At 36.8% G+C, this 25,722-nt stretch overlaps 1 protein-coding gene across 1 annotated transcript in view; it reads left to right on the forward strand.

The window, feature by feature from the left end:
* LOC107597557 (semaphorin-5B-like) overlaps positions 1–25,722 on the forward strand; it is a 60,857-nt gene that overhangs the window by 12,035 nt on the left and 23,100 nt on the right. The window contains 7 exon segments of the mRNA XM_016288688.1: positions 4,907–5,192; positions 12,574–12,709; positions 12,987–13,194; positions 13,373–13,580; positions 23,406–23,523; positions 23,780–23,961; positions 24,354–24,497. Coding sequence (XP_016144174.1) covers positions 4,907–5,192; positions 12,574–12,709; positions 12,987–13,194; positions 13,373–13,580; positions 23,406–23,523; positions 23,780–23,961; positions 24,354–24,497 — 1,282 coding nt within the window.

Genomic DNA, 25,722 nt, shown 5'->3' on the forward strand with positions numbered 1-25,722 from the left:
GTATCGTCTCACTTGTGTCTTTTACACAAACTTTCGGAGAAATATCTGACCAGTGTTATTATCAACTAAAACTAAAGCATAAAAAAATTGTTACTTGAAATAAAATTAAAGTTAACTGAAATAAAAAAGAAAAGAAAAATATGCTAATTTTAATTGTAGCCACTTGCCAAGGCATCATTTCTCATTTTCTTTTAGTTTAACATGAAGTAAGTACTAAAATAAAAATAAATATAAAAATGAATTAAGAACTGTATAGACCTATTCAAAAAGAGCTAATAAAATGACAAATACACCGCTAAATTGCTAACACGTTAACTAAAATTAAGATGAAAACTGAAATTATAAAAATAAAAACTACATTTTAAAATATTAATATTAAAAACTATAATAGTATATCAGTGATACAAAATAATTTATTTTGCAGGTGCTGCAGTGTTCTTTTAGTATCATTGAAATACTAATAAAGTTTTGGTAATATTTTGAGTTTTTATTTTATATATATATATATATATATATTTTGTTTTCACTTTAATTATAAAGTCTTAGAAGTCTTAGTAATTTTGTTGTGTGTTTTTGTTCAAATATGTCTATAAAGTATTTATTTATTTTACGGCAACGTTGAAGTAATTCATTTATTTATTTATTTTTGCCTTTTCAATTAACGTTTTTTATTTAATGTAACTAAATGTTTTTTATGGTTTTAGTTAACTAAAATAACCCTGTTCCTTGTTTGACCCACTGTAAGTGCATACAGTATGACAAGTTCCTATATGATACCTAGCAAAAAGTGAGAAAAGCAAAGCTGCACTCTCACAATTGTATCTTTTGTGTCGAAGGCAGTTTTTTAGAGCAGCCCTGGCCTGTCAAGGTAGGAACCAGTCAAAGATAGAAACAAACGAAACTCAGCACACTTCCTGCACAAAGTCAAAAGGTGTCAATAATCTCCCAGCTGCTGACACTGTGCCTTTTCCCTTAGAAAATTCATCCAATGCCAGTCAAAATGGAATAAGCAGAAAGTTCTGATGCCAGAGCTGTAAGTCATACAGTGAGGAGATGTCAGAGGGTAGTTGAGGTGAAAGGAGAAGGACATAGACAAGGGTTGGAGAGTTAGGATTGGGCGGAGGAGATGAACTTTCAGGCATCCAGCAGTGTAATTATTCCTCATGACCGAGAGAGGGTGAAATTGCAGCTGCAACGCTTCACGTCACTCAGTCGGCCTGTAGTTCCACTGTAGGTTCACACTTGAGGAGAGTGAAAGACAAAAAGAGGGAAGCAAGATTATTGAAGCTTACGCATTTACCTGCGGCAACACATATATTGTCTTATTTAAAGAAAATCAGCACAAGAAAGCTTAAAGTTAGTCTGAATTGCTATTTTACTTCCATATTATGACATATTATGACAAAAGAGAATGTTCAACATGAAAAAAATACTTTTATCCACTGTGAATAAGTTGAATCATGAACAAGCACTATTTGTAGCTAAAGTAGCTTTTTGGGTAATGGATAGCAACATTATTGAGTGGTTTGCTAATAGTTGCACAACTAACATTTCTCTTCAAATATGCTTTTTTACAGTTTAGCCAAAGTAAAACATGAAAGTAAAACTAATTGTGAGGTAGCTAAAAAAGCTCTTGTAGCTAAAGTAGCTATTTGGCTAATGGGTAGTAGGCTAACATTATAGAGTGGTTTGCTAATGGTTGCACAACTGAATAACATTTCTCTTTAAAATATGCCTTTTTACAGTTTAGCCAAACTAAAACATGAAAGTAAAACATGAATTGTGAGTTAGCAAAAAAAAAAAAAAATGCTCTATTTGTAGCTAAAGTAGCTACTTGGCTAATTGGTAGTAACATTATCGAGTGGTTTGCTAATAGTTGCACAACTGAATAACATTTCTCTTCAAATATGCCTTTTTTACAGTTAAGCCAAAGTAAAACATGAAAGTAAAACAAATTGTGAGGTAGCTAAAAAAGCTCTTGTAGCTAAAGTAACTATTTGTCTAATGGGTAGTAACATTATAGAGTGGTTTGCTAATAGTTGCACAACTGAATAACATTTCTCTTCAAATATGCTTTTTTTCAGTTTAGCCGAACTAAAACATGAAAGTAAAACATGAATTGTGAGTTAGCAAAAAAAAAGCTCTATTTGTAGCTAAAGTAGCTATTTGGCTAATGGGTAGTAACATTAGCGAGTGGTTTGCTAATAGTTGCACAACTGAATAACATTTCTCTTCAAATATGCTTTTTTTCAGTTTAGCCGAACTAAAACATGAAAGTGAAACATGAATTGTGAGGTAGCAAAAAAAAAAAAAGAAGCTCTATTTGTAGCTAAAGTAGCTATTTGGCTAATGGGTAGTAACATTATCGAGTGGTTTGCTAATAGCTGCACAACTGAACACCATTTGTCTTGAAAAATAGATTTTTCCAGTTTAGCCAAAGTAAAACCAATTACCTTTTTAATCATGTGTGTTAGCGGAATGTGGACTTGATAGAGATGAAGTGTGAATTAAAAACTTATTTCTCAACTGGGGGTCAGTGAAGAAGGCATGAACCTCAAGGGTCTACAATCGATTCCAACCGGACTGTTATTATATCATTCATGCCAGGTGCTGACTGAATGTTTTTTTTTTTGCCCATGTGGGGTCGTACCCGAAGTGAGATGTGATATTGTTTTAGCACAGCTCTGATTCAATGAGAAATATCATCATTGCCTGCAGCGTGGCTATTAGCACATGCCTCTCTCCTCTGGTGCTTATTGGGACTCGTAATTCACTTCCCAGCTTAGTGTTTTCCCCTGACTGTGGCTCGCAGATAAACACACACACATACAGGGACCCCTGATGGAGTGGCGGTGTGAAAATGAGGCAGTATTTACGTTCAGCATGGAAGAAGGAAAATACCGTTTGTCATGTTCAGTCCCTCACAAATCAGCACACTCACACCCTGCCTGTTTTTAGCTTAGCAAAAAACCTGATGAATTCCTGCAGTCACTGGGAAGTAATTGTTCTAATGTTGAATGGATCTGTATTGGTATTCACTGTGCCTCTCTGACCACTTTCTTCACCTTGATCTGTGTGGAAGTGTAGTTATGATGTCTCATTGAAACTGAAAGCAGAAGAATTGTTTGTTCACAACAATCCTCTGTTAATGCTTCTGGAGAGAGAATTGGATCTTTTTTAAGGGTCACTGCTTACAAAATGTACCATGGTACAGTGAGGTGTTGACATATAACTTCTGTACTGTATTCTATGATAAATATTAGTGTACTAGTGTTTTTTTCCTGGTACCAGATACTTAAAATGCCAACCAAATAAGCATAAGATGTGATGTGCCATTAGCATGATTCCATATCCTTTTTAATGAAAATTAATCATCAGTCATCATTTATTCACGTTTAAAATACAGGGATGGAATCAGATGTTAATACCATGGTATTATATACAGTACTGTTCAAAAGTTTGGGGTCAGTATGTAATGTTATACTGTCTAAGGCTACATTTATTTTATTGATTATACAGTAAAACAGTAATAGTCATTTTAATATGCTGATTTGGCGCTCAAGAAACTTTTCTTCTTATCAATGTTGAAAACAGTTGTGCTGCTTATTATTTTGTGGAAACTGTGATACTCTTTTCAGAATTCTTTGGTGAATAAAAAAAATATTTTTAAATATTTTAAATAATAATTAGTAAAATAATTTTAAGTCTTTATGTCACTTTAATATGAATTCCTTTAAAATAAAATAAAAATAAAATAAAATTGTTTTAAACTTTTGTTGACCCCAAACTTACGCAGTAGTGTAAATTAGTGCACGTTCATATACCACTGTATTTACATGGTGCTTCAATGTACTTTAAAAATGTGTCTAAAAACCATGATACTGCCTTAATACGTCTTTACCATGATACGGGGAGAAAAAAAAAACATGGTAGTGCCATGGTACTTTTATTAGTAACCCAAATTAATTTTCTTCATTTACTCACCATGGTACAGTGATTGGATCAAGCATTAATACCATTATATTTTATATATACCATGGTACAAATTTATATACCAGAGTATTTACATTGCCCACCAAAAACCATGATATGAGCCTGAAATAAAGTATAATTTTGTTTTTTTTGTCAGTGAAGAACAAATACTGTTCTGCCTCTGGTTTCAGATGAAAGCACTGAATATAGCATAAATTCATATGGGCTACGCTGATGTTGTCTTATTGTGATTTTTGGACCAACACATGGTACAGTGCATAAAGTTCCAGTCCAGTTTTGACCATGTAATTCTGTTGCAGTTAGATTTGGCAGATAGAGCAGTATCGTTTGCAGTATGCAAATGCTTCTCTGGGCTGTTTCTGAGTCTGTGTCCTCTGAGATTTGGTATTTATTGTGTTTAAAATTGAATCAAAAGCAGTTATGGCTATTGATGCCTCTCCTGGGCTTCACAGTGTAACAGTAATCTCATTCTCGTAAACTGCTGCGATGGCCCCAGCAGTGATTTTAGTCATGCCTATTTACAGGTGAATATCTGTGGCATGCATTACTGGATGGGCTGGGGAATAAACAGGCCTTGGGGGTAAGACATTATTCAGAGTGTGCGATATTAACTCTTACTAATGCAATCCAGACCAGTGCCACCTGGACCAACCGGACAACTTTTTATATTCCGAATAATTTTTGCATGTCAAATACACACAGATTTCTGCTCCAGTCCTTGGCAGGCATAAGCGGATATTAAGAAAGAGTGAAACAGGGATTCAGGCCAGTTTGCTATGGAAGTAAAGTCGTTGTTTTGGCTTTTAAACCACTTTATGCTGCATTACTGAGAGTCCTGCTATAGACGTACCCATTTGAAATGCTTGTTGTGCCTGTAAGGTGTTTAGCCACGCTTTTTTTCCTTCTCCTTTAGAGCCTCACTTCATCTCGGCTTACGACGTGGGTCTTTTCACCTTCTTCTTCTTGAGGGAAAACGCAGTGGAACACGACTGCGGTAAGACGGTGTACTCGCGGGTGGCGCGGGTGTGTAAGAACGACATAGGGGGCCGCTTCTTGCTAGAAGACACGTGGACCACCTTCACAAAGGCCAGACTCAACTGCTCACGGTCGGGAGAGATCCCCTTCTACTACAATGAACTACAGAGCACCTTCTACCTGCCCGAACAGGATCTCATCTATGGCATCTTCACCACCAACGTGTAAGTCTAGTCATCAAACACAACATCAGCATAATATATATACTGTACACATGTTCTATGCACGTTCTGGGACCTATACAGTAGCTATGCCCTTTGCCCAGCACCTTCATATTTACAAATCAAGCTGCTCATAGCGGTGTAAGAACTTATATCCTGATGGATACATTGGGCCTCATTCATGAAACATGAGCAGAACGATTTTTTGTGTAAATCATTCGGAAAGTCGTTCTGACGTAAATTTTCGGATTCATGAAAATGTTAGTTGGTACTAAAGAAATTTACACCTGCTCCCAACCATGTGTATATGGTGCATAAAACATTCAAATGTTCTGTAATCTTTTAGACAAACTGATGATACTGTGCCGGGTTTCCAAATACAGGCTAATTGAAAGAGAATGCAGTTTAACAAGTGCAAATCAAGCGAAAACAGACTTCCTGTGTGATGAAAACCCACATGAGTTCTAAACTCAAGCCTGTTGAGAAAACAGCCAGATCTAAAAGCAATCTAAAAAGTCAATGGGACTCATTCATAAAACACGAGCAGAACGATTTTTTGTGTAAATCATTCGGAAAGTCGTTCTGACGTAAATTTTCGGATTCATGAAAATGTTAGTTGGTACTAAAGAAATTTACACCTGCTCCCAACCATGTGTATATGGTGCATAAAACATTCAAATGTTCTGTAATCTTTTAGACAAACTGATGATACTGTTTTTTTATGAACTATGTATTAGAATGATATTTAACGAGTTCATTTGTCCTGTCTTTTTTTTGTTTTTTACTCTTTAACTTTGGATAAAACGCAGAGCTCATCACTGTCCCTTTTTAGACAGCCGTCCAATCTCAGTGGAGGAGGGGCGGGACAAACATTACATTGACCAACCATGATCATACTTGTACAACACAACAATGGAGAAGTTAATATGGCTGGTTAATGCATTTTTATATTCAGTAATATTCTTCAAAATAAGATGCTCGTAATCATAGCAAACAATGCGTCACTCCAGAAAAATGCAGTGCCTCCAAAGCTCTCTCAAGCACCTTCAAGCTCAAGCTCTTTCAGAAGCTCAAGCTCTTTCAGAAGAGCACCAGGCATTATGTCAGCTGGCTAAAAACGCTCTGGTCTGACACACGTTAATTTATTCATTTATTGTTAGGCATATAGCCTATTAGTCTCTTATGCATTTATGCTATATAACTTACCAAACCTGAGAATTGAGTCCAAGGATTCCACACCATTCCTAGATATTCCTAGAATTTGCGTAGCTGTAATTCATAGGCGGGGAATATGCTAATTGTGAATGAGTGTGGCCTTTATTCACCCCCCGGAGCCGTGTGAGACCCTTTTTTTTATGGATGGGCGCTTTTTATTTAACTTCCTTTGGACTGATGCATGCTAGACCCGCTGAGTGCCATGAAACAAGACAATTTTTAATATAACTCCGACTGGATTCGTCTGAAAGAAGAAAGTCATATACACCTAGGATGACTTGAGGGTGAGTGATTTGTGGGCTAATTTTCATTTTTGGGTGAACTAACCCTTTAAGTCTGTTTCAGTGTGTTCATGAAATGTGAGAAGGCCTTAGAGAGGAGTACAGGAATATGCTGCATCCATCCACCTCTGTTACAACTTAGAACAAGAAAATAAATAAGCGCTAGATTAACAAGTATATTTTTGGCCTTAATTGCAAGTCAATTTGCTAACAAAGTATAGCAGATTAATATGAATCTAATAACATTATGAATTATGTTATTCCTGTGTTAGCTGTCACAGACCTTTCCTAATAGATCTTTTTAATGAAATCTTCATTCTTCCTGACCATCACCAAGTGCTTCTTTCGCGGTATATTCATATCTTGCTACATGCTGTTTACTACATATTATTTAATGTAGCAGTTGATTCATCTTGCAGTATGCAATAAAATCACTTCTACCCAACTTGGTAGTGCAACACCTCTTGGAGATTCTGTCCTATAGGATGAATCACTTATGCATTACATTCGATTAAATAAATGGAAAGCAACATTTTTGTTGAGATATTCCAGAAAATAATCAGTATGTCCGCTAGTGGTGGACCAACATTTTTTATCTATCACTTTTTATCACTACTTGACAGTATGCATACTACAAACAACATTTCAAATAGCAAGTAGTATGGCAGTATATAAATCTGAATACTCACCTTCTCTTGCTCTCCTTCCCTATATTTCTCCCTATCTCTCTCTCGTTCTCACTCATTTTATCTCTGTTTCTTTTTTGTGTTTTTTCCTGTCCCCTTTCACTCACTGCCCCAGTAGGAACGGAATATGGTAATGCAATCAGAACAACAGAGTCTCCATCTGTCTGTGGTAAATTGAACACCTTAAGCAATGCTCCCTGGGGTTTGGGGCTGCAAAACAGGGAGGGTGGGCATGGGAGGAGCGGAGTGAAAATGCCAAAAATGCCTGAAAGTGTTGGTAGTAGTTTGTCCCGAGGTATTGGCAGCGTGAGTGCATACTTTCATTGAGCTGAAGGTGTCAAAGCAGTATATGTCCTCATACTGAGCTTACAGACAGTATCAGCTATATTAGATGTATTGTAAAAAGCAACTTAAGTAATGTAATATATATATATATATATATTTGTATTTTTAAGGATATTACATACAGACATTTTCTTTTCCTTTCTGTGTTGGATACATGGATATATAATCTTTTCAGTGTTTGGCATGGGCTCCTTGGATGTTTTATGATTATTATTATTCATAAATTTAACTTGAACATTGGAATGTTTCATTAAATTGCTGTTTCTGCATTGTATAAAAGCAATAAGTCATGAGAGGTTGCACTTTGCAGAGGTTACCTCATTTTTGTAAATTGGTTTTCTGCAATAGCTAAAATCATTGTTTTTCTTTCTTTTATTGCTTTTATAAAACTTACTAGTTTATAGCTAGTTATACTAGCTAGCTATACTAATATTTTCATATACTAGCTAGTTTCATGTTTCACATATCACTCTGCTGTCTTTTTATCTTATTTAAGTTAAATGTAGGATTAATTTATTAGCTCTCGGTGACCCTTTCTAGGTTTATTTTGCAATATAATTGGACATTTTCCCCTTATTCATACATTTTGGTATGATGAAGAAGGAAATGTTTAAACACATTTCAAATAATTTTGATGTGGTTTCTTTTTTTATTTTCTACCTTTTTAGTTAACTTTTTGAAGGAACAGCTATCATCCTCATTTCTGTCAATCACCTGCAGGTTAACTGGGTGGAACAGACCTTTTGGCAGTTAATATGATGACAGACAACCCCTCTGGAAAACAGATCTGTGGGTGTGAATGAATACGTCTATCATGAATACACACACTTTCATGCCTGAATTACAACAAATACAGAATAACAGCCAAGTGCATCTCTTCACTCGCTGTGATGCAGCATGACAAAATCCACCTTGAAATTAGTTTTTTGTACCCCATAGCAGGAATCTTCGCTTCGAGTTTATTCCATGCATATTTCTTTCATGTAGATGTATGGAGTTGATGGTATTAAGGGTTTCTGCTTTCTGTTGTTTTTCATCAGTCTGTTATAATACATCATTGTAAAATCGGAACACCAAACAGCATACTTTAAATATAAATGTTGTATAATATACTTACATTTAAATATTTAACATAATATAAATATTTAATAATAATATTTAATATAAATATTGCATTTAAATGTAAAAGTGCTATAGAATATGCTGAAGAAGTTTACAGAAGTTTTTCAGCACTTACTAAATTTGCAATATTGGCAGTAAAGTTGTTATGTATTGTTCAAAAATAATAAATTATGTACACGCAGATGAACTATGATATGATTTTAATAATTACGGTAGTACTGTTTGTAAACAAATGCTTGAGTGCACGTTTTTCCACAAGGGCAGATATTGTTATGCTGTAAAAATATTTATTAATAATCTTGCCTCAGTCCTGGCTGTGGAAGGTTGCTGAGTTGGCTCTGTTTTTTTTGCTGCGATGCAGGTATTCACTGAAGTTGAAACACTGAAGTAATGTATTTTTTTACTCCCCTTTTTCCCCTTGAGTGCTGTCCTACTTTATGTCTAAATCAACTTTATGGACCTCTCGGATGACCTCAAATGACCCTGTGCTTTTTTGACATATTGTCTATTCTGTCATCATAACTCAACATGACTTCATCTAAATAAGCATGTGATCTACTGTACGTGTCGCTTGGAAAGCTCCGAAGTCATCTGCTCTCACAGTGAGAAGACTTCATTCCCATATGTTGCGTGTTATACTGAGCATGTCATGGGATTTGCTAGAGTAGGTGACTTTCCAAAGGGTTATAGGACCAAACTCTGTACTTTACTTTTACTTTACTTTGTACTTTTTACACACCTCAACAGCCTTTAAAACTGCACCATCATCTGTCTGAAAGTCACATCTGCACAAGCATAAATGCAATAAACGCCACCGTTACTTAGCTGAGGTATGCATCATTTGACCAGACAGTGCATTTATGCATTTTTATGTATGTATGTATACTATAAACCTTGCTTAAACATGCATACGCTGCACTCGCTGTTGTACTCAAGTTAATTTTTTGCTCCTCATTTTAGTGAGATTTTGACTAGTACTTATAGACTATGTTTGCACATTGATAACATACAGTTGAGGTCAGAATTATTACCCCCCTTGGTGCACATGAGCAAAGAAGGTTAAATCTGCATTGTATATCCTTTCCTTCAAAATAAATCACAAAAATCTAACTCTTCCATACAGAATCTCTCCAGATCCTTCAAATTCCCGGTCCGTGACTCACCTCTTCAGTTCACGCCACTTATAGGGTTCAGGTCAGGAGACTGAGATGGCCATGGGAGAACCTTAATTTTGTGCTCAGTTATCCATTTTTGTGTTGATTTTGATGTTTGTTTTGGATCATTGTCCTGATGGAAGATCCAGCTACTGCACATTACAAGATTTATAGCAGAGGCAGTCAGGTTTTGATTTTTTTGATCTGTTGGTATTTGATAAAATCCACAATGCCATGTATCTGAACAAGATGTCCAGGACCTCCGGCAGAAAAACAGGCTCACAATATTAAAGATCCAGCAGTATATTTAACCATGGGTATGGGGTACTTTTTTATCCCTGTGTATCCCCTTAAAACCCATCTCATGTGTGCCAAAAAGCTCAAGATTTTTTTTTTCTTGAAACCCTCCCAAACAACTTTATTTTTTAATTTAATTTAATTTAATTTAATTTTGTTTTATTTTATTTTACAAAGACAATTTTCCAACTGTGATATTTCTTAATTATTGCCCTGATGGTGAAAATGGTGAATACAACCACATTTTGTGAAGCTCAACAATCTTCTGCTGCACACCAGAACTACAGTATATTCTTTGGTTTTACTTATTGCTATGAATGATTAAGGAAAGTTGGCCTTTGTGTTCCCTCCCATTTATATTCCTACAAAAATAAATTTATACTCCAGGGAGTCATGGCTGGACAATTTTATGTTCATAGTTACCTTAGTATGCTAAAAAAAAATGTGAACATGAATGGGAATATGCTTCATAGATATTTTATTCATAAGAATTTCTAGGGGTGCTAATAATTGTGGCCAATGTGTATTGGAGAAAAATATTTGTCTCATAATGTGACTGACTAATGTCCACCTTACTAAAGTCACAAGTGTTTCGCAAAATTCAGAACTGAAGCAGATTTGGCTCACTTTCAATTATGGATTTTACTATGAATTTGAATTGAATTGGTCACATCTCACAAGAAGCTGAATTGTACTTTGAATTGAAATGACAGGTGTAGTTGTCTCTATTCTAAAGGAATTAGAGTGATAATTAAAACGTTATTGTTATTCTTACAGTTATCGTCCTTGGTGCGAACTAGTCTTACAGTGACTGAATAAGAAAGAGTAAGCAACTGGATCCTTGGAAGATTGCACTATATGATGTGGAAGACAACTAGCCGGTTTGAGTCCTGAAATTCTGGTTGTAGAATGTGGTGTCACTTTTATATATAATCAAGCTGTGCGTAAATGTACCTGTATTTAGAAGTCTAAAACAAGACTGGCAACTGTATTCTGCTGCCTATATAGGCAGTCAGCGGGGAAGCAGCTCACTAGAGAGGTAAAATCTCAAAAAACAAACTCTTAGTTTCTCAAAACAAAGTTTCAGAGTCTTGCTTTTGAATGCTAGAGTGAAAGAGGAGAAATAGCTTGAGATAATTGGCTGTCCTGTCAGAGCCTGCTCTGTCCTCGCATCCTAGGGCTGACCGGTTTATAGCCCATGTTTCATCTGCGCATCAGCTTTTTGAGCTGCACTGCCAAGAGCCTCTCATTTTACCAAGCTAACTTTCTACGTCAAACTCCTCACATGTAGTCCCCAGGGTCGAACAGCAGAACCAGGGTTGAATCTTCATCAAGTCCATGCCTCACCAGGCCACATAACAAGAGCCCGAGCCAGACACCAGCGTCTGGCAGGTCAAGTCCCCCTCCTGGAGCTCTGCCTGTGGGCCCATCTGTCTGTGGCTTCAGTGTTACCACCACAATTATTGCTGTTCATTTATGTGCGGTCTCAACAGCACACAACAATGAATCTGATAACAAGAATAACTTCCCCTTTTCAGTGATCCTCTTAGTTAACCTTTTTTTTTTTTTGCATGAGTGTATCATTTTTTTGATAGTCCTGCTGTGACTATAATAGCTCTGGTCTCTAAGGGCTTCTGGCATCCCTCTAAACTCTGGGCATATTGAAAGCTCAGGGGACATTTTTCAGGGTAACAAGACAAAACTCTGTCCTTTCTTTGTCACTGCAACAGCTTCTGAAACTGCACTGTCATCTGTACAAAATTCAGTGTGAGTCTGGTAATAAGAATAACCACCCAATCCATTCACTGCAGAGCTCATCTCTGCTCCTGACAGCTTACTTGGGTCTCTGGGCCACCTGTCACTCAAATCAATGGAGTTAATTAAGTCACATTTGAGAATGTTTCATGCCAGAAGAAGCTGACAAGATCTGCCTGGCTGAACCGATTATGAACTTTTATGTTTGTCTCAAGATTATAGATTTGTATAACTGTCTGTGCAGCCTTGAGGCCATGAAGTGTAAAGGTCTAACAACTGTATGCTGTGTGTAGGAAAATACAGACCATCATATTATTTTATAGATCAACAATTCTTTTTATGATGGTACTGATACTTTTGTTCGTAACCATTATTCAGAACGGATTTTTAATGGTTCCTTTTTGCTTTTTGACAAAATAAATGTTAGGATATAGAACAAAAACTATTTATAAAATATATAAAAACTAGTATTTATAATTTCGATAAACATAGTACTAAATTGTAATCATCTTTCTTTCTTGTGATCCAGGAACAGCATTGCTGCCTCTGCAGTTTGCGCGTACAACCTCAGCGCAATCACGCAGGCTTTCAATGGGCCCTTCCGCTCCCAGGAGAACCCTCGCTCCACGTGGCTGCCCACCTCGAACCCCATCCCTAACTTTCAGGTGCATCATTCCCCCTGAATGTCTTTTACATTTTGTTCTCTGTGTGTGTGTCTGAAACAAACAGCCAATAGATAAATTCTATCAGCCTGGCACTGTGAGAGTAATTGCTCAATACCAGCTGGGTGTACCTGCATGCATCGTAATTCACAGTTATTGTCTACTTTCCTATAAAATGACATGGTGAGAAGTTTGAAAGTTTTTTTGTGAGTTTATATTTGCACTGCCCTGCTTGATCTCTACACTAGCTAATGAGTCTAACCCTAATGACACTTACCAGTGTGGGACCATAGAGGAAGAAGGGCCTAATGAAGGACTGACTGAACGCAGTCTGCAGGACGCTCAGCGGCTCTACCTCATGAATGACGTGGTTCAGCCTGTTTCTGTGGACCCGCTGGTTTGGCAGGATGATGTGCGGTTCTCTAAGTTGGTTGTTGACATTGTACAGGGGCAGGATACTTTGCACCACGTCATGTACATAGGCACAGGTAACTAGTCAAAGTCAAACTTAATCACTTCAGTTTTGTATTTTTCTTTTGCACAGAAACCTTTTAAATCACATGTCTGCAAAAAGTTTTCCATTAAATCCTTATATAAATAGTATTAGTTAGCATTAGTTATGCAGCCTTGTGTAATTATGCTTTGCCTTCTGTTCTGACTTATCAGAGTATGGAACTATTCTTAAGGCCCTGGCAACCACTAATAAGAGCCTGCAAGGTTGCTACTTGGAGGAGATGCAACTCTTCCCTCCTGCTCTGCGGGAGCCAATCCTGAGTCTTCAGATTCTCCATGGCGACAGGACTCTTTTTGTGGGCCTGAATGACAAAGTGCTGAAGATCCCTCTGGCGAGGTGCTCCAGCTTCAAAACAGAACTGTGAGTGCCATGTTTCATCTGTATGTTTTGTGCTGCAAATAGCTTTAATGGGGTTATGAACTGCCTTTTTTATTATTTTGTACTGTTCTCTGAGAACCCCTTATAATGTTATCAAGATTTGTACATAAAAAACATCATAATTTAGAAGTAATAGGCTATTTTCTGTCATGTTTTTAACCCCCCTCATCAGAACGCTCTGTTTGAATAGGCGTGGCGGATTGTAGACACAGAAGTAAACGCCACTGCTATGATTGGCTAACACTTATGTGTATGTTTGACAGCTTACTGCCTTCACAGATGGACGCTGCTGTGATTTAGGTTTAAAATGCATAAATACGCAGTACATATCAAACGATCTGTAATAACAGATCCAATATATTCGGCACAGCATCGTCTTTTAGTTTCATTCTTTCTGAAAATCCAGCGTTTAATTGTGCCTTGTTTGTGAACGAATCCACAGTAAAGTGAACAAAGGACCAAGTTCTTAACTGATGCGGTCTGTAACTTCATTAAAAATAAAGTTCATCCACTCTTTCCTAATGTTGGGATCAGAAGGAAGGCAATGCAAAGACTGTTTTTCCACAAATTGACACTGCACAGAGTCTTGTTGTCTTCAGAGCCATCTTTATCATTGGATTTCTGCGTAGACCTGTCTTTGCCTCTCTCATTATTTACACTACATGCGCGAATCAGTGGACAGGGCTAAGCAGGCAGTGCTGTGGAAGCAGACATTGATCAGGCATGGAGGTGGTGTTTAGCCACACTATTACGTGATAAAGTGGCACATTTCACAACATGTTGTTTTTGCAGATTAGCTTCAATTTAAGCTGTTTTTAGACTAACGAGAAAGTTTTGAGTTCTGAAACTTCTGGGAAGTTTTTATAGTACAATGACCTCTTAGATGTCAAAAGATCAAGGGAATTTTGATTTCTCAGTTCATGACCCCTTTAACAATCAAGGACTTCATTCATTCACCTGACATATGCAGGCAATAGGTTGGAAAGTGTGAAACTACCTATTTTCAAAATGGACTGGTTGCTGATTTGTCCGATTAATTAGCCTTAAAGATGATTTGAATATTTATTCTGGTTTTAGGTTCATTGATGACCTGATTAGATGCATTTTTTAGGGGACGCTGACATAAGGTGTGCTCTTGGGTTCAAAAACAGCTAAACAGCGACAGAATGGAACAGATTGCAGGGGTTTTGAAGGTTTTGATTATTTTTAACCTGACATGCTGTCTTGAAGACACAACGCTCATGGTGGAACACATTGCCCAAATACATAGGTCTGAATGCATTTAAATGGATGAATTTGATCATGCAAGTATTAAGTATGCATGTATTTGGCAAAGCACATGATTTAAAAAAAATAAAAAATTTATTTAATTGTAAATTATTAAATCAAATGATTATTAATATCAATTTAATTTTAATATTATTAATAATATGAATATTAAAATGTGTGTGTATACCAAGATAAACCAGTCAACTTCACTAGTCAATCATTATGACCCTTTCTTAGTATTTAGACAACTTGATGCGTGCATTTTGGGCCTTTTAGATTTCAGGGACAATGCATGCTTTCTCATTAGACTGTAGGTGTTGGGTGACAGCAGACCCAGGTTGATGTACATGAATGGCTCCTTTCACGTTGGTAAGAACTCTTGTTACCCACCTCTGTGGAATTATACCCTTGATCTATCATTGGAAAAGAAATTCCTCCTCATGGATGACTGAAGCATCCGTTTGACAGCCCGCGTGTATTCTATCAAAGCTTTCCATCAACTTCCCACCCCGAATGCAGAGTGGGACAACAGTCAGGCTCAATTTGCCAGAGGAGCACATATAGAGCTCTGTCCGTTCTCTCTGCGCACCGTGCATGAAGGTGAAAGATCGAGTGTAGGTTTGGATGAATGAAGGAGAGATAAAGGAAGCTAGGAGGGTTCAAAGGAAAGAGGAAGGGTGCCGTCTTGAGTGAATGGTTTTCTGTGAGGGTAAACATATTTAACTGCGAGCTGGTGATTAGTCAGCACTTTGATTTCACTTCTCAATATGTGTGCACACACTCTCTCATACACAGAAACACACACAAGGCTATGTGGTGAAGGCTGAGGGTGTTGAATACTAAGCAAGGTATAGGTGAGATGTGTGAGATGGAGCGGAAGCGAACTTTGCTAGCTCTATTTAAAACCCAGCAGGGAGGAACAATCACATTGGGTTCCAAGGGCAGGCCAGAGAAGAGAGTCCTTAATCCGTAATTTCCCTTTGATTTCTGCCACATCCTGAGCACATTCACCTTTGAACACAATACAGCAGCGCAGCTTTGACATTTCATTAATGCTGTACACTTATATGAAACGTCATAGAGGTGTGACATGGCTGCATATGAGCTGCGGTCAAGAGGTTTTTATTCATTTCCTGCTATACCAGTCAGCTTCCTCTTCTTGAGCTTTGACTGAAACGAATAATCCATTCATCCATGTTATGGAGGATAAGGTGGATAGCTGCTTCTAGAGACTGTGTCGATTATATTATGGAGTGTTGAATGTCAAGTCATATTTATTTGTATAGCACTTTTCACCAAACACATTGATTCAAAGTATCTTTACAAAGTCATACTGGTATGTTTACAATGCCGTAATGTTTTAATACAGAGGAAGTTTTTGCTGGGCCATATAGCGATTATATATCAATGATATAAAGTCCTCTGGATTTAGATCTAGCTAAGACATTTAGCAGATTTAACTATCCGTAAGATATATTTAAAGTGTATTTCAAAAACAACCCAACACATTTAGCATAGAATAGCCATTTTTTTATATTTATTTAAAATTGTATTCAATATAACAGCACAATGTTGCTATATTTAAAAATATGATAAAAATTGCATATAAGATCCCAGTTGTACCAGTTTTATTTATCCCTAAATTTGACCACATTTTTTTACCATAATTACAAATAAATAAATAATATTTTAGCTTATAACAGATCAGTGCGACCAGAATGATCAAAAAACCTAACCCTAACCCTAACCCTAACTTTTTTTTTTTAATATAGCAAATATACCATACCAACATTTTATGCATTAGTTGTACATGAAAAATAAACCTTTGGCCATTATTTCTTTCTTTCATGGAGCACAAAATGACCACATGAGTAAAATGAACCAGGCTAACCAGGTTAGTGTCTTTTTTTGTAATAAGCAACCACTAGTCTTCGTAATTTCTCCTTTTGTTTTCCTCAGAAGAAAGAGATTCTTCTTTTAGCTTTTTCAGAACCTAGAGCTGTTGCAGAAACATGTCATAATGACTCTCTGATATCTGTCAGGTAGTGGCAACAGTTTATGTCTAATAATGCCTTATACTTTAAATGTAAATCTGATTTTTTTTTTGTTAAATCTGAAATTTTATATTGACATCCCATATTGTAGCACCAGACACATTGTTGTTTAGCAAGTCGTTTTTGGACCAAAGCAATCTAAAGAAGGTTTCTGTAGGTCAAATGCAAATAAGGCATGTAAGATTGCATCAGTGATGTGAGAGACAAATTCTGTGTTGCCCTTGTTGCAAGGAAACAAATCAAATCAATGCAAACAAAACGGACAAAAAAGAATAGCAGGCTTTCAAAATATAATGGCTCGTCGTATAATTACTTTAATATCATTCTGCTTCTGTTCACAGTTGCTGCCCTTGTGCCGCTGTTTTCCTTTACAGATGAAAAGAGACTAAGAGAACGCTCCCGAAGCCTTGCTGGTCTTGCCTTTGGAGAAGTGTTTATTAATGACTTAATCTACATTGTTGGTGGCTCTGGCTTGAAAGCAGTGCGATAATTAAGTTTGATCCCTCCAAACTCACTCTTCTGCTCATGTTCATGGGCCTTAGACTCTCGCCTCTGATTTGCAAAACTAATTTACTCTGATCAGCCAGCTGATTGTTTGATGGGATCTAAAGGGACCAACCGGCTGGGCCAGATCGATAATCTTAAAGACTGCGATTCCTAATTAAGGACGAAACAAATGTGGAAGCTGATGGGCTGGATTCTTAGCGAGACTTCCAGTGACGGCAAAACGCTGAGCATTGGTGGTGTGGGTGGGATAAAGGTACTTCTGATATTCACCATTTATGCATATATGGAAATGGACCTTATAGTAAGGATGTGAAAACAGCATATTTTCAAAAAACGACTGCTTGACTATTTGGTCTTATAGGAAAGTACTGAATAATCAGACTGTCTTTGGGTTCACTTGTCCCTGATTCAGCCAACAACATACAGTCTTCCAAATGTTTTCCAATGAACAAAGAAGTACAAAAAAAATAGTTGTGAAAAGACAACATGACCTGGGATCATGACAACTTCTTAGAGCTTAATTTTCATCAAATTAATTATGGCGTCTACCCTGACTTAGGTCTGTTATTGATGAAGTATTTTACATTCAACAGCCTAATTAGAGACAGCAGCGCAGTTAGTGCTGACAGTTTTGATGATGTGTAGATGATGAGATGATGAAGTCTTGGAGCGCTGTTAGGAATGTGGGTTTGAGGTTACAAATATCTATAGCAAACAGAGCATATAGCAAATAACCCAAACCACAAGCTTTACTTAGAAAACCACAAATATGTTTTTACAGCTTTCCTTTCCTGCTACTTCTGATGTGATGTGGCAAACCCATGTTTCCATGTCTACAGAGATGATTGGTCACTATTTAGGACGTAATTTTGGATGATGACATCCATTTATGGGGGATTTTTGCTGTAGCTGTCATGTTGCAGTTTTTAGACCTCTCTTGCTTTATGGATGGTGGGGTGTAGAGCTGGATCTAAATGTTTTTTTTTTTCTTCTATTTTTAAGCCTTGTGACTATATTTAATGTATTTTAATTGTTTTATTTTTGCGTATGCTATGAAGCTACTTGAAGGGTAATTTTCAGTTCAGTTCAGTTCATCAGAACTGTTGTAGTCAAGTACATTTAAATTGTTTAATGTAAAAACTAAAACAGTAAAAATCTATTAAAAAAAATTACAAATAGAAAATAGTTATTTTAAGTTGCAATACTATTTCACAATATTAATGATTTACTGTATTTTTATCAAATTAATGCAACCTTGGTAAATATGAGACTTTCAAAAACATTTAAAAAAACTTACCGACCACAAACTTTTGAATGGTAGTGTATATAGACCAATATAACATAATAATAAACAGGAATATTGAATGACTCACAAGTCAAAGAAGCATTGTGAAACTAATCTAATGACAGTCTTAGATCTCACGATTTAAAGACAATTATTGATTTGATCTTCGCAGGGAAGGAATTGTGATCCATCACTATTGTGTGCTTAACCTTAGGTTGCACCAGCATAATTGTCTCTGCAGTAATGCTGCATTCATGTTGTGTTAAAATTAACGCAATTATGAGCTGACAACCTGAGATTTTATTCTGAGCACATCCTCAAATTATTTGTTTCCATGGTAACCCTCATAACGCCAAAAAGGTTCCATATGTGGTTGTTTATGACAGCAAAATATTTAATCACTACATTAATTCACCTTTTTAAAATAAGAACTAAGAAAGTGCAGCAGGCTGTAAAAGAGAGAAATATATATAGATGTAGCTTACTACATTTAATTGTTGAAGAAGTTTTCATGCAGTTTCCAACTTTTAAGTGCGACTTTGAATGTTTTTTTCCCAATCAAAAACTCATAATTACTGTAATTTAAACAGCACAAATTTACTGTGCCTTGCTATGGGGACATCATCAAATTCCATGGTCATGTGGCTTCCTGAAGGCACTTTGTCCTTTACCTGTGGCTAAGCCTTATAGCCAGCCTGTAAGAAATTCTAATTTCAGAGGCCCCATCTAACCCAAACAATTTACAGCTCCTGTTGCCGCCAGCTTGTCAACAGGGTGCTAAAAAAAACACCGGGTTTGAGAGCTCGCAGCTTGTTTGAGCACGCTGCCCAGCACTTGAGCAATTGGAGGAGCTGCAGAGAGAGGAAAGGCAGGGAAAGAAAGTAATCAGAAGGTGAGAGCATTTATTACCACTGGCTTTTAACTGACTCTCCACTGGCTGAGTCCCAAAATTGAGGCCATTTTTCTCATGCGCTTTCTCCCATTCTTGATTAAGACAGGCAATATGTCTCAAACCCCGCTGTCCTGAACTTCTGACAAATAGCATCTTTTCTTCTTCTCCTGAGATGATGCCATTAAAGCATCTGACCATCTTATCTTTGTCTGCCCTAAGCTGTCAGTGATTGGTGTGTGTGGAAATCTCTCAAGCTGAAATTTATGGGAACTGTTTGGCTCTGGTCGGTTTCCTAAAAAAACAAAATATTAAAGGGGGGGGGGGGGAGTCATATGTAGAACATCTATTGTTTTTTTCTAATTTGAGAGAATTTTTATCTACTATTTCACTGGAATGCATTAATAGTTCTGTATCTAACATGCAGAGAATTTAATTGATAAACGTAGTTTTTTTATATACAAAAAATGTGTGTGACAAAACTTGGTTAGCTAGAAAACCTGAAGCTGGTTTTATTGATTCTGAGCACAGTGCATCAATAAAAAATAAAACCTCGGCCCTTGTTTACAACAAAAAGGTCATGAATTGCTATTAAAAGGATAGCAATAACTATTTGCCTTTGTTCATCTTTTTTAAAGGCCTATAAAATAGACAGTATTTTTTACAGCCCTCCCAATGACTTTAAAATGTCTATTAAACCAACAAGGAGAAATAAAGATTGATCGTCTTCTGTCCACTGTCTTGCCACATTGTTTTATGTGTTACTTAATTTTTTGCACTATTTAAATTTTTACAAGCAATGTCTTCTGGCTTTGCTGCTGAAGCGGTGCACTGTAAACCATGTTAAATTATACAGCAGTGTGATTCATGTCAGTTCGTGTTGCTTTTGTTTTAGCACTTCTTCCATGCACAGGAACCTTGGATTAAGGTGCAGTTCTTTGAACTGGCCCTTCACTTGTTTTTTTCTAGCAGTCTATTTAAAAAAAAGGTGAACTGGGTGACTGGTTGCAAGGCTAGACGGCAGTTTTTCTGCTGTGCTTGTTCTTTTCCTTTGGAGACACAGACGGTGGTCATTCTGTGAAAATCTCTCTTTATGGAGTGTAAGTTGCAGAACTCGGGAGAAAAAAAACACCTTCAGGAGGCCATTAATTGAGGTTTTTTCCCTCACTAGGTCAGCTGGCACAGTCCTGAGAGCAGCCGAGTCCTGGCAGTGTCCCAGGGCCGTGCTCATGTCTCCTGAGCTCATCAGTAAAACAGGCTACTGCTGTATGCCAACTGTAATGTCAAATCAGCATTCCTTCCACGCCGGCACATTTTCATAGTCTTAAGAGATTACATGGACGGCTGGCTTTCACTTTGGTTCGCGGGAGTGGATCTTTCCAATGTAATTAATGAAATCACTGCGAAGGTTTTTGTTTAAATGAGTAGTTCTCGCAGGTCAGCGCCCTGAGGGCTTGTGTTTCTGCCCTCTGTAATGGGGGGTAATTGGGCCTCAGATGTGCGCGAGGAAGATATCGTTATACTCTCCATCCTCACATTCTTTTAATTGGACAGAGTCATTTATGTCTTCAATTGTGCACTAACTGTATAACACTATGGGTGCTTCAACTAATTTACTGTTGTTTATTCCTGTTTCATTATAGCTCCTGTTATATTCAGAAACTAACGAGAAGATGATAATCAGGCCTGTTTCACGCACCTCAGGTCTGATGCAATTGGTGCATATTTGTATACTCATATTGACAGGATGCAGAATTCACACTACATGCACCCATTTCTGAAAAAGTCTTAGGACTGAATCCAGATGACTTAAGCAGTTTTGCATAAAGTTGAGTATTTCTAAATGTTTTGATGCTCTCACTGCTTGTTCTGCTCTACTGTCAGTCCCACAATCCCCCACATGAGCCTGCCATTCAGCTCCTATAGATAACTCATTGAAAATGCTTGTTTACTTTGGTAAACAACTGTGAACTGAACAAACATGAATGTGGTAATGCAACCTTAATTGCTTAAAATTATGTACTAGTATAATATAATATTTAAGAGAGTGTGTGTGTGTGTGTGTGTGTGTGTGTATATATATATTTGAGAGAATTTTCATTTTTAGCCCCCCTAAAAATGGCCTTGCGACGCCCATTCTCTGACTGTTTATAATAACATTTCACCTTTTTAAATAAAGCATTATATTTAGTAGGGGTGTGTGTGTGTGTGTGCGTGTGTGTGTGTGTGTGTGAAATTTGTATTAAAAATCACTGGTAATGAAATTTCACTGGTGTCTGCTTAATGGATTTTTTGGTATTATGACAACCCTAGTTCCACTAAAAAAGAGAAATTGTATAGAATTTAAACAACACTGCAATTCACTTTTTGGCATTTAACAAGAGGGTCGTCCAGAATCTATGTAAATTAAATTGTTGAAGGATGATATTTTCCTTTTGCCTTGATGTTCCTGACAGAGTTGAAGCGTTGGGAGTGGTTTAGCACTCAACCCAGTTCGAGCTCCCTTCTCAGCAGGATTCAGTCTTGGCATTCTGCACTGTATCAACACTCTATGTGTTTCCTCAACCTTGAGGCTGGAACGCCAGAGGGCCAGCGCAAACAAACTGATACACTTGTGCCAAAAACAAGCCTTTCAAGCTAAAGGGAAGGTTGTGAGGCTGCTGGTGCTTTACTAACACACCACCCCAAATTCCTGAGCCCTTGAAACGGCACTCATGGCTTAACTTCATTAGTTGGGTTTAGATTTAATTACACATTATTAGGCCTCTTTTTTTAGTATAGAAAGGATAGGAAATTCTCCCAGACGTGGTTTAGATTTGTATCAGGGAACTGTAGCGCCTAGGGCTGCTGTCAGTTAATGTGCAAGCTTTTTAATCTACGATGTTGGGCAAGGGAAGCAGATGCTGGATGTCTCTTCAGTTTAAAAGTCATATGTGAATTGCTGTTTGCAACCCATTTTTCTTTCACTACCTATTTAAGAATGCAGAAGGATGTTCAACTTGAGTTTATCCAGTTAGTTTCAGAGAATTTATTGGATCGTGAAAAGTGGGTGTTGCCCAAATTAAGTTTTGCTAAAACAATGCATAGCTATTTGACATTATCCAATAGCCTTCATGGATTGAGTGATGTCAGCAGAAAAGTTGTGATTCCATATGTATATATATATATTCATATATTTAATTATATATAATAGTTAATTATATAATAATAATAATATAAATAAATACTATCATTTATAATTTATATAATTTAGGTTTAGATGATATGCTGATTAATATATATGACGTTTGTGTTTTTTGTTTTAATAGATTTTAAAATGTTATTTATTCTTGTCATGGCAAAGATGAATTTTCATTATTCCAGTCTTCAGTTTCACTTGATCCTTCAGAATATGCTGATTTGGTGCTCAATAAATATTTCTTATTATTATCAATTTTGAAAACAGTTGTGCTGCTTAATGTTTGTGAAAACTTTGATAAATAGACAGTTACAAAAAACAGCATTCATTTGAAATAGAAATCTTTTTAACATTATAAATGTCTTTACTGTCACTTTTGATTAAATACATCCTTTCAGAATAAAAGTATTAATTTGTTTAAAAAAAAAGATTTTTACAGTATGATTAAAGATCGCAAAAAATATTTTATGTCTTTGGAATTAATCACATTATAAATAAATGAGGTCAATTCGAATTTAATATTGACTACAATGTACCAATACTATTCATGCACTAAGCCCATGTGTATTTCTTTTCTCTCTCTCCCTTTCTCTTTTCCCTGATTCTTCTTTTATTTCTATTTTAGGATGTGTTTGGATGCAAGAGACCCTTACTGTGGTTGGGACCGAAAGCAGCGCCGTTGCACCACCATAGAAGACAGCTCCAACATGAGCCAGTGGTTCCAGAACATCACTGCCTGTCCGGTAAGGACCAGCCGTTTAAAGAGTCCAGCTCACTCACTGCCTCATGCATGACTGATGTTTCGACACATGTCCGCCGTCTCCATAGCGCTCTGACAGTTTCCCTCTGCAGCTTTGAAATCGGTGTTGCGTGAAAGGTGCTATGCCGCATGATTGATAACATCACTTGAGGCAGCTGCTTTGTGGTCATTATTTTTAGGACTGAGATTCTGCACGCACCCAACCTTCAAATTCACACGTTTTTTCTCATTTATTCCAGCTGAGAAACCAAACCACAGATGGCGCATACGGGCCCTGGGCTCCATGGCAACCCTGTAGCCACGATGACGGCGAAGGCACCAGCACGTGTCTTTGCCGATCACGGGCTTGCGATAGTCCGCCCCCTCGCTGCGGAGGTAAAAACTGTGAGGGTCCCACCATTGAGGTGTCCAACTGTTCAAGGCAAGTAAAAAGTTTTTCAATAGTTCAGCCAAATAATTCAAATTCAGCTATAGCGTTTCTATGATCTGTTTTTTTCCCCGTTTGCTGCCATCCTGCATCTAAGGTGCTGAAACTGAATCGTGTTTTTAGCAGAAGTGGCAGTTCTCTCATCACACGAGATGCGCTGCAGGAACTGAGCACTTTAGCAAACTGAGAATGTTTCCCGATCAAAATTCCTTACCGAACCTGTCCTCTTTCTCCTCCATCACGTCACATTAGCCTTATCAAATGCAGCAGTGCTGCCGGAAAAAAAGTATTTCTATATCCCAAATGAGAAAATGGGCTTATACCTATCTCTTCTTGCCAAGGTTCACTGATGCTCACTGTTTTTTCTTTCTTTCCTTTTTCTGCAGGAATGGAGGTTGGACTCCCTGGTCGTCCTGGGGCCAGTGCAGCACAAGCTGTGAGATTGGGTTTGAAGTCCGCCAGCGATCCTGTAACAATCCTTCGCCCAGGCATGGCGGCCGAGTGTGTGTGGGGCAAAGCAGAGAACAGAGGTAAAAAGAGAGTTTTTATTTCGTGCACATCTAAATGTAAAAATCAAGACCTGAAACATATCATAATTATATTTAGATATTCATCAGTTATTTAATAAAGATTAGGTAATGTAATTAGGGAGCCTCAAATGAGATTTGATTCACTTTCATACGAGAAAGTTTAATCTTTCTAAGTCGGTTTCTTTTAAAAGGGGTCTTATCATACATTATTTTTTTTAATGGACCCCCTGGGGTCCACTTGTAATGTTTTTCAGTCTTTACACCAAAAATAGTCATTATTGAGTTTTATATTACCATTTTTACTCAGTGATCCTTATAATTAAGTCTGCTTTTATTTGCTCTTGTGCCTTAGAGGAATAGTTTACTCCAAACTGAAAAGTCTGACATTATTTTCTCAGTTTCTCCAAACTATATGCTATTACTTTTTTCAATAAAAGTTCATAGTGACCACGGGCTGACCAAGAACAAAACACTATAAAAGTAGTCCATATGAATATATTCCAAGTTTTCTGAAGCCATAAGATAATTCTGTGTGATGAATAGATTGATTTATGCAAGAAGAATTTAGAATTTATTATTTATAGATTCATTTATTTACATTTATGCAAGAAGATTTTTTTTGTGTTTGCTGTGTCTGTGTATAAGTCAGCGTTATAGAGTTATAGTTAACTAAAACTAAACGGAATATATATATATATATATATATATAAATAAAAACTTTGGTAACACTTCACTTAAAGCCTTTATGTACAGTGCATTATAAAAGGTTGTAAAAGGGTATAATGCATTATAATTATTCATAATATGCGTTGTAATACATTATATCTTGTCGTAAATAATTATAACCTAATTTAAAATGCATAGTGTAACAATAAATTAAGTGTTATAATGCATTAACTGTGGTTACAATTATTCATGATATTGTACAATACATTATAAGGTGCATTACAAGGCATAATTAATGCATTATGACTACTTATATAATGCATTATACATAAAGGCTTTAAGTAAATTGTTACCAAAACTTTTTTATTTTAGCTAGTTGACAAGGCAATATTTACCATTTTAATTTAGTTTAACTCGATGTAGTAATATAAGTAAAACAAAAACTGAAATAAAAATACAAACTGTGAGTGTGCGTGCGTGCGTGCGTGCATGCGTGTGTGTGTGTGTGCATGTTTATGTGGTTTATGAGGACACAAATTTGTATAATAACATGGGTATG

This window comes from Sinocyclocheilus grahami, unplaced genomic scaffold (assembly GCF_001515645.1).
Source record: "Sinocyclocheilus grahami isolate Dianchi unplaced genomic scaffold, SAMN03320097.WGS_v1.1 scaffold233.1, whole genome shotgun sequence".
NCBI classification, from domain to species: domain Eukaryota; kingdom Metazoa; phylum Chordata; class Actinopteri; order Cypriniformes; family Cyprinidae; genus Sinocyclocheilus; species Sinocyclocheilus grahami.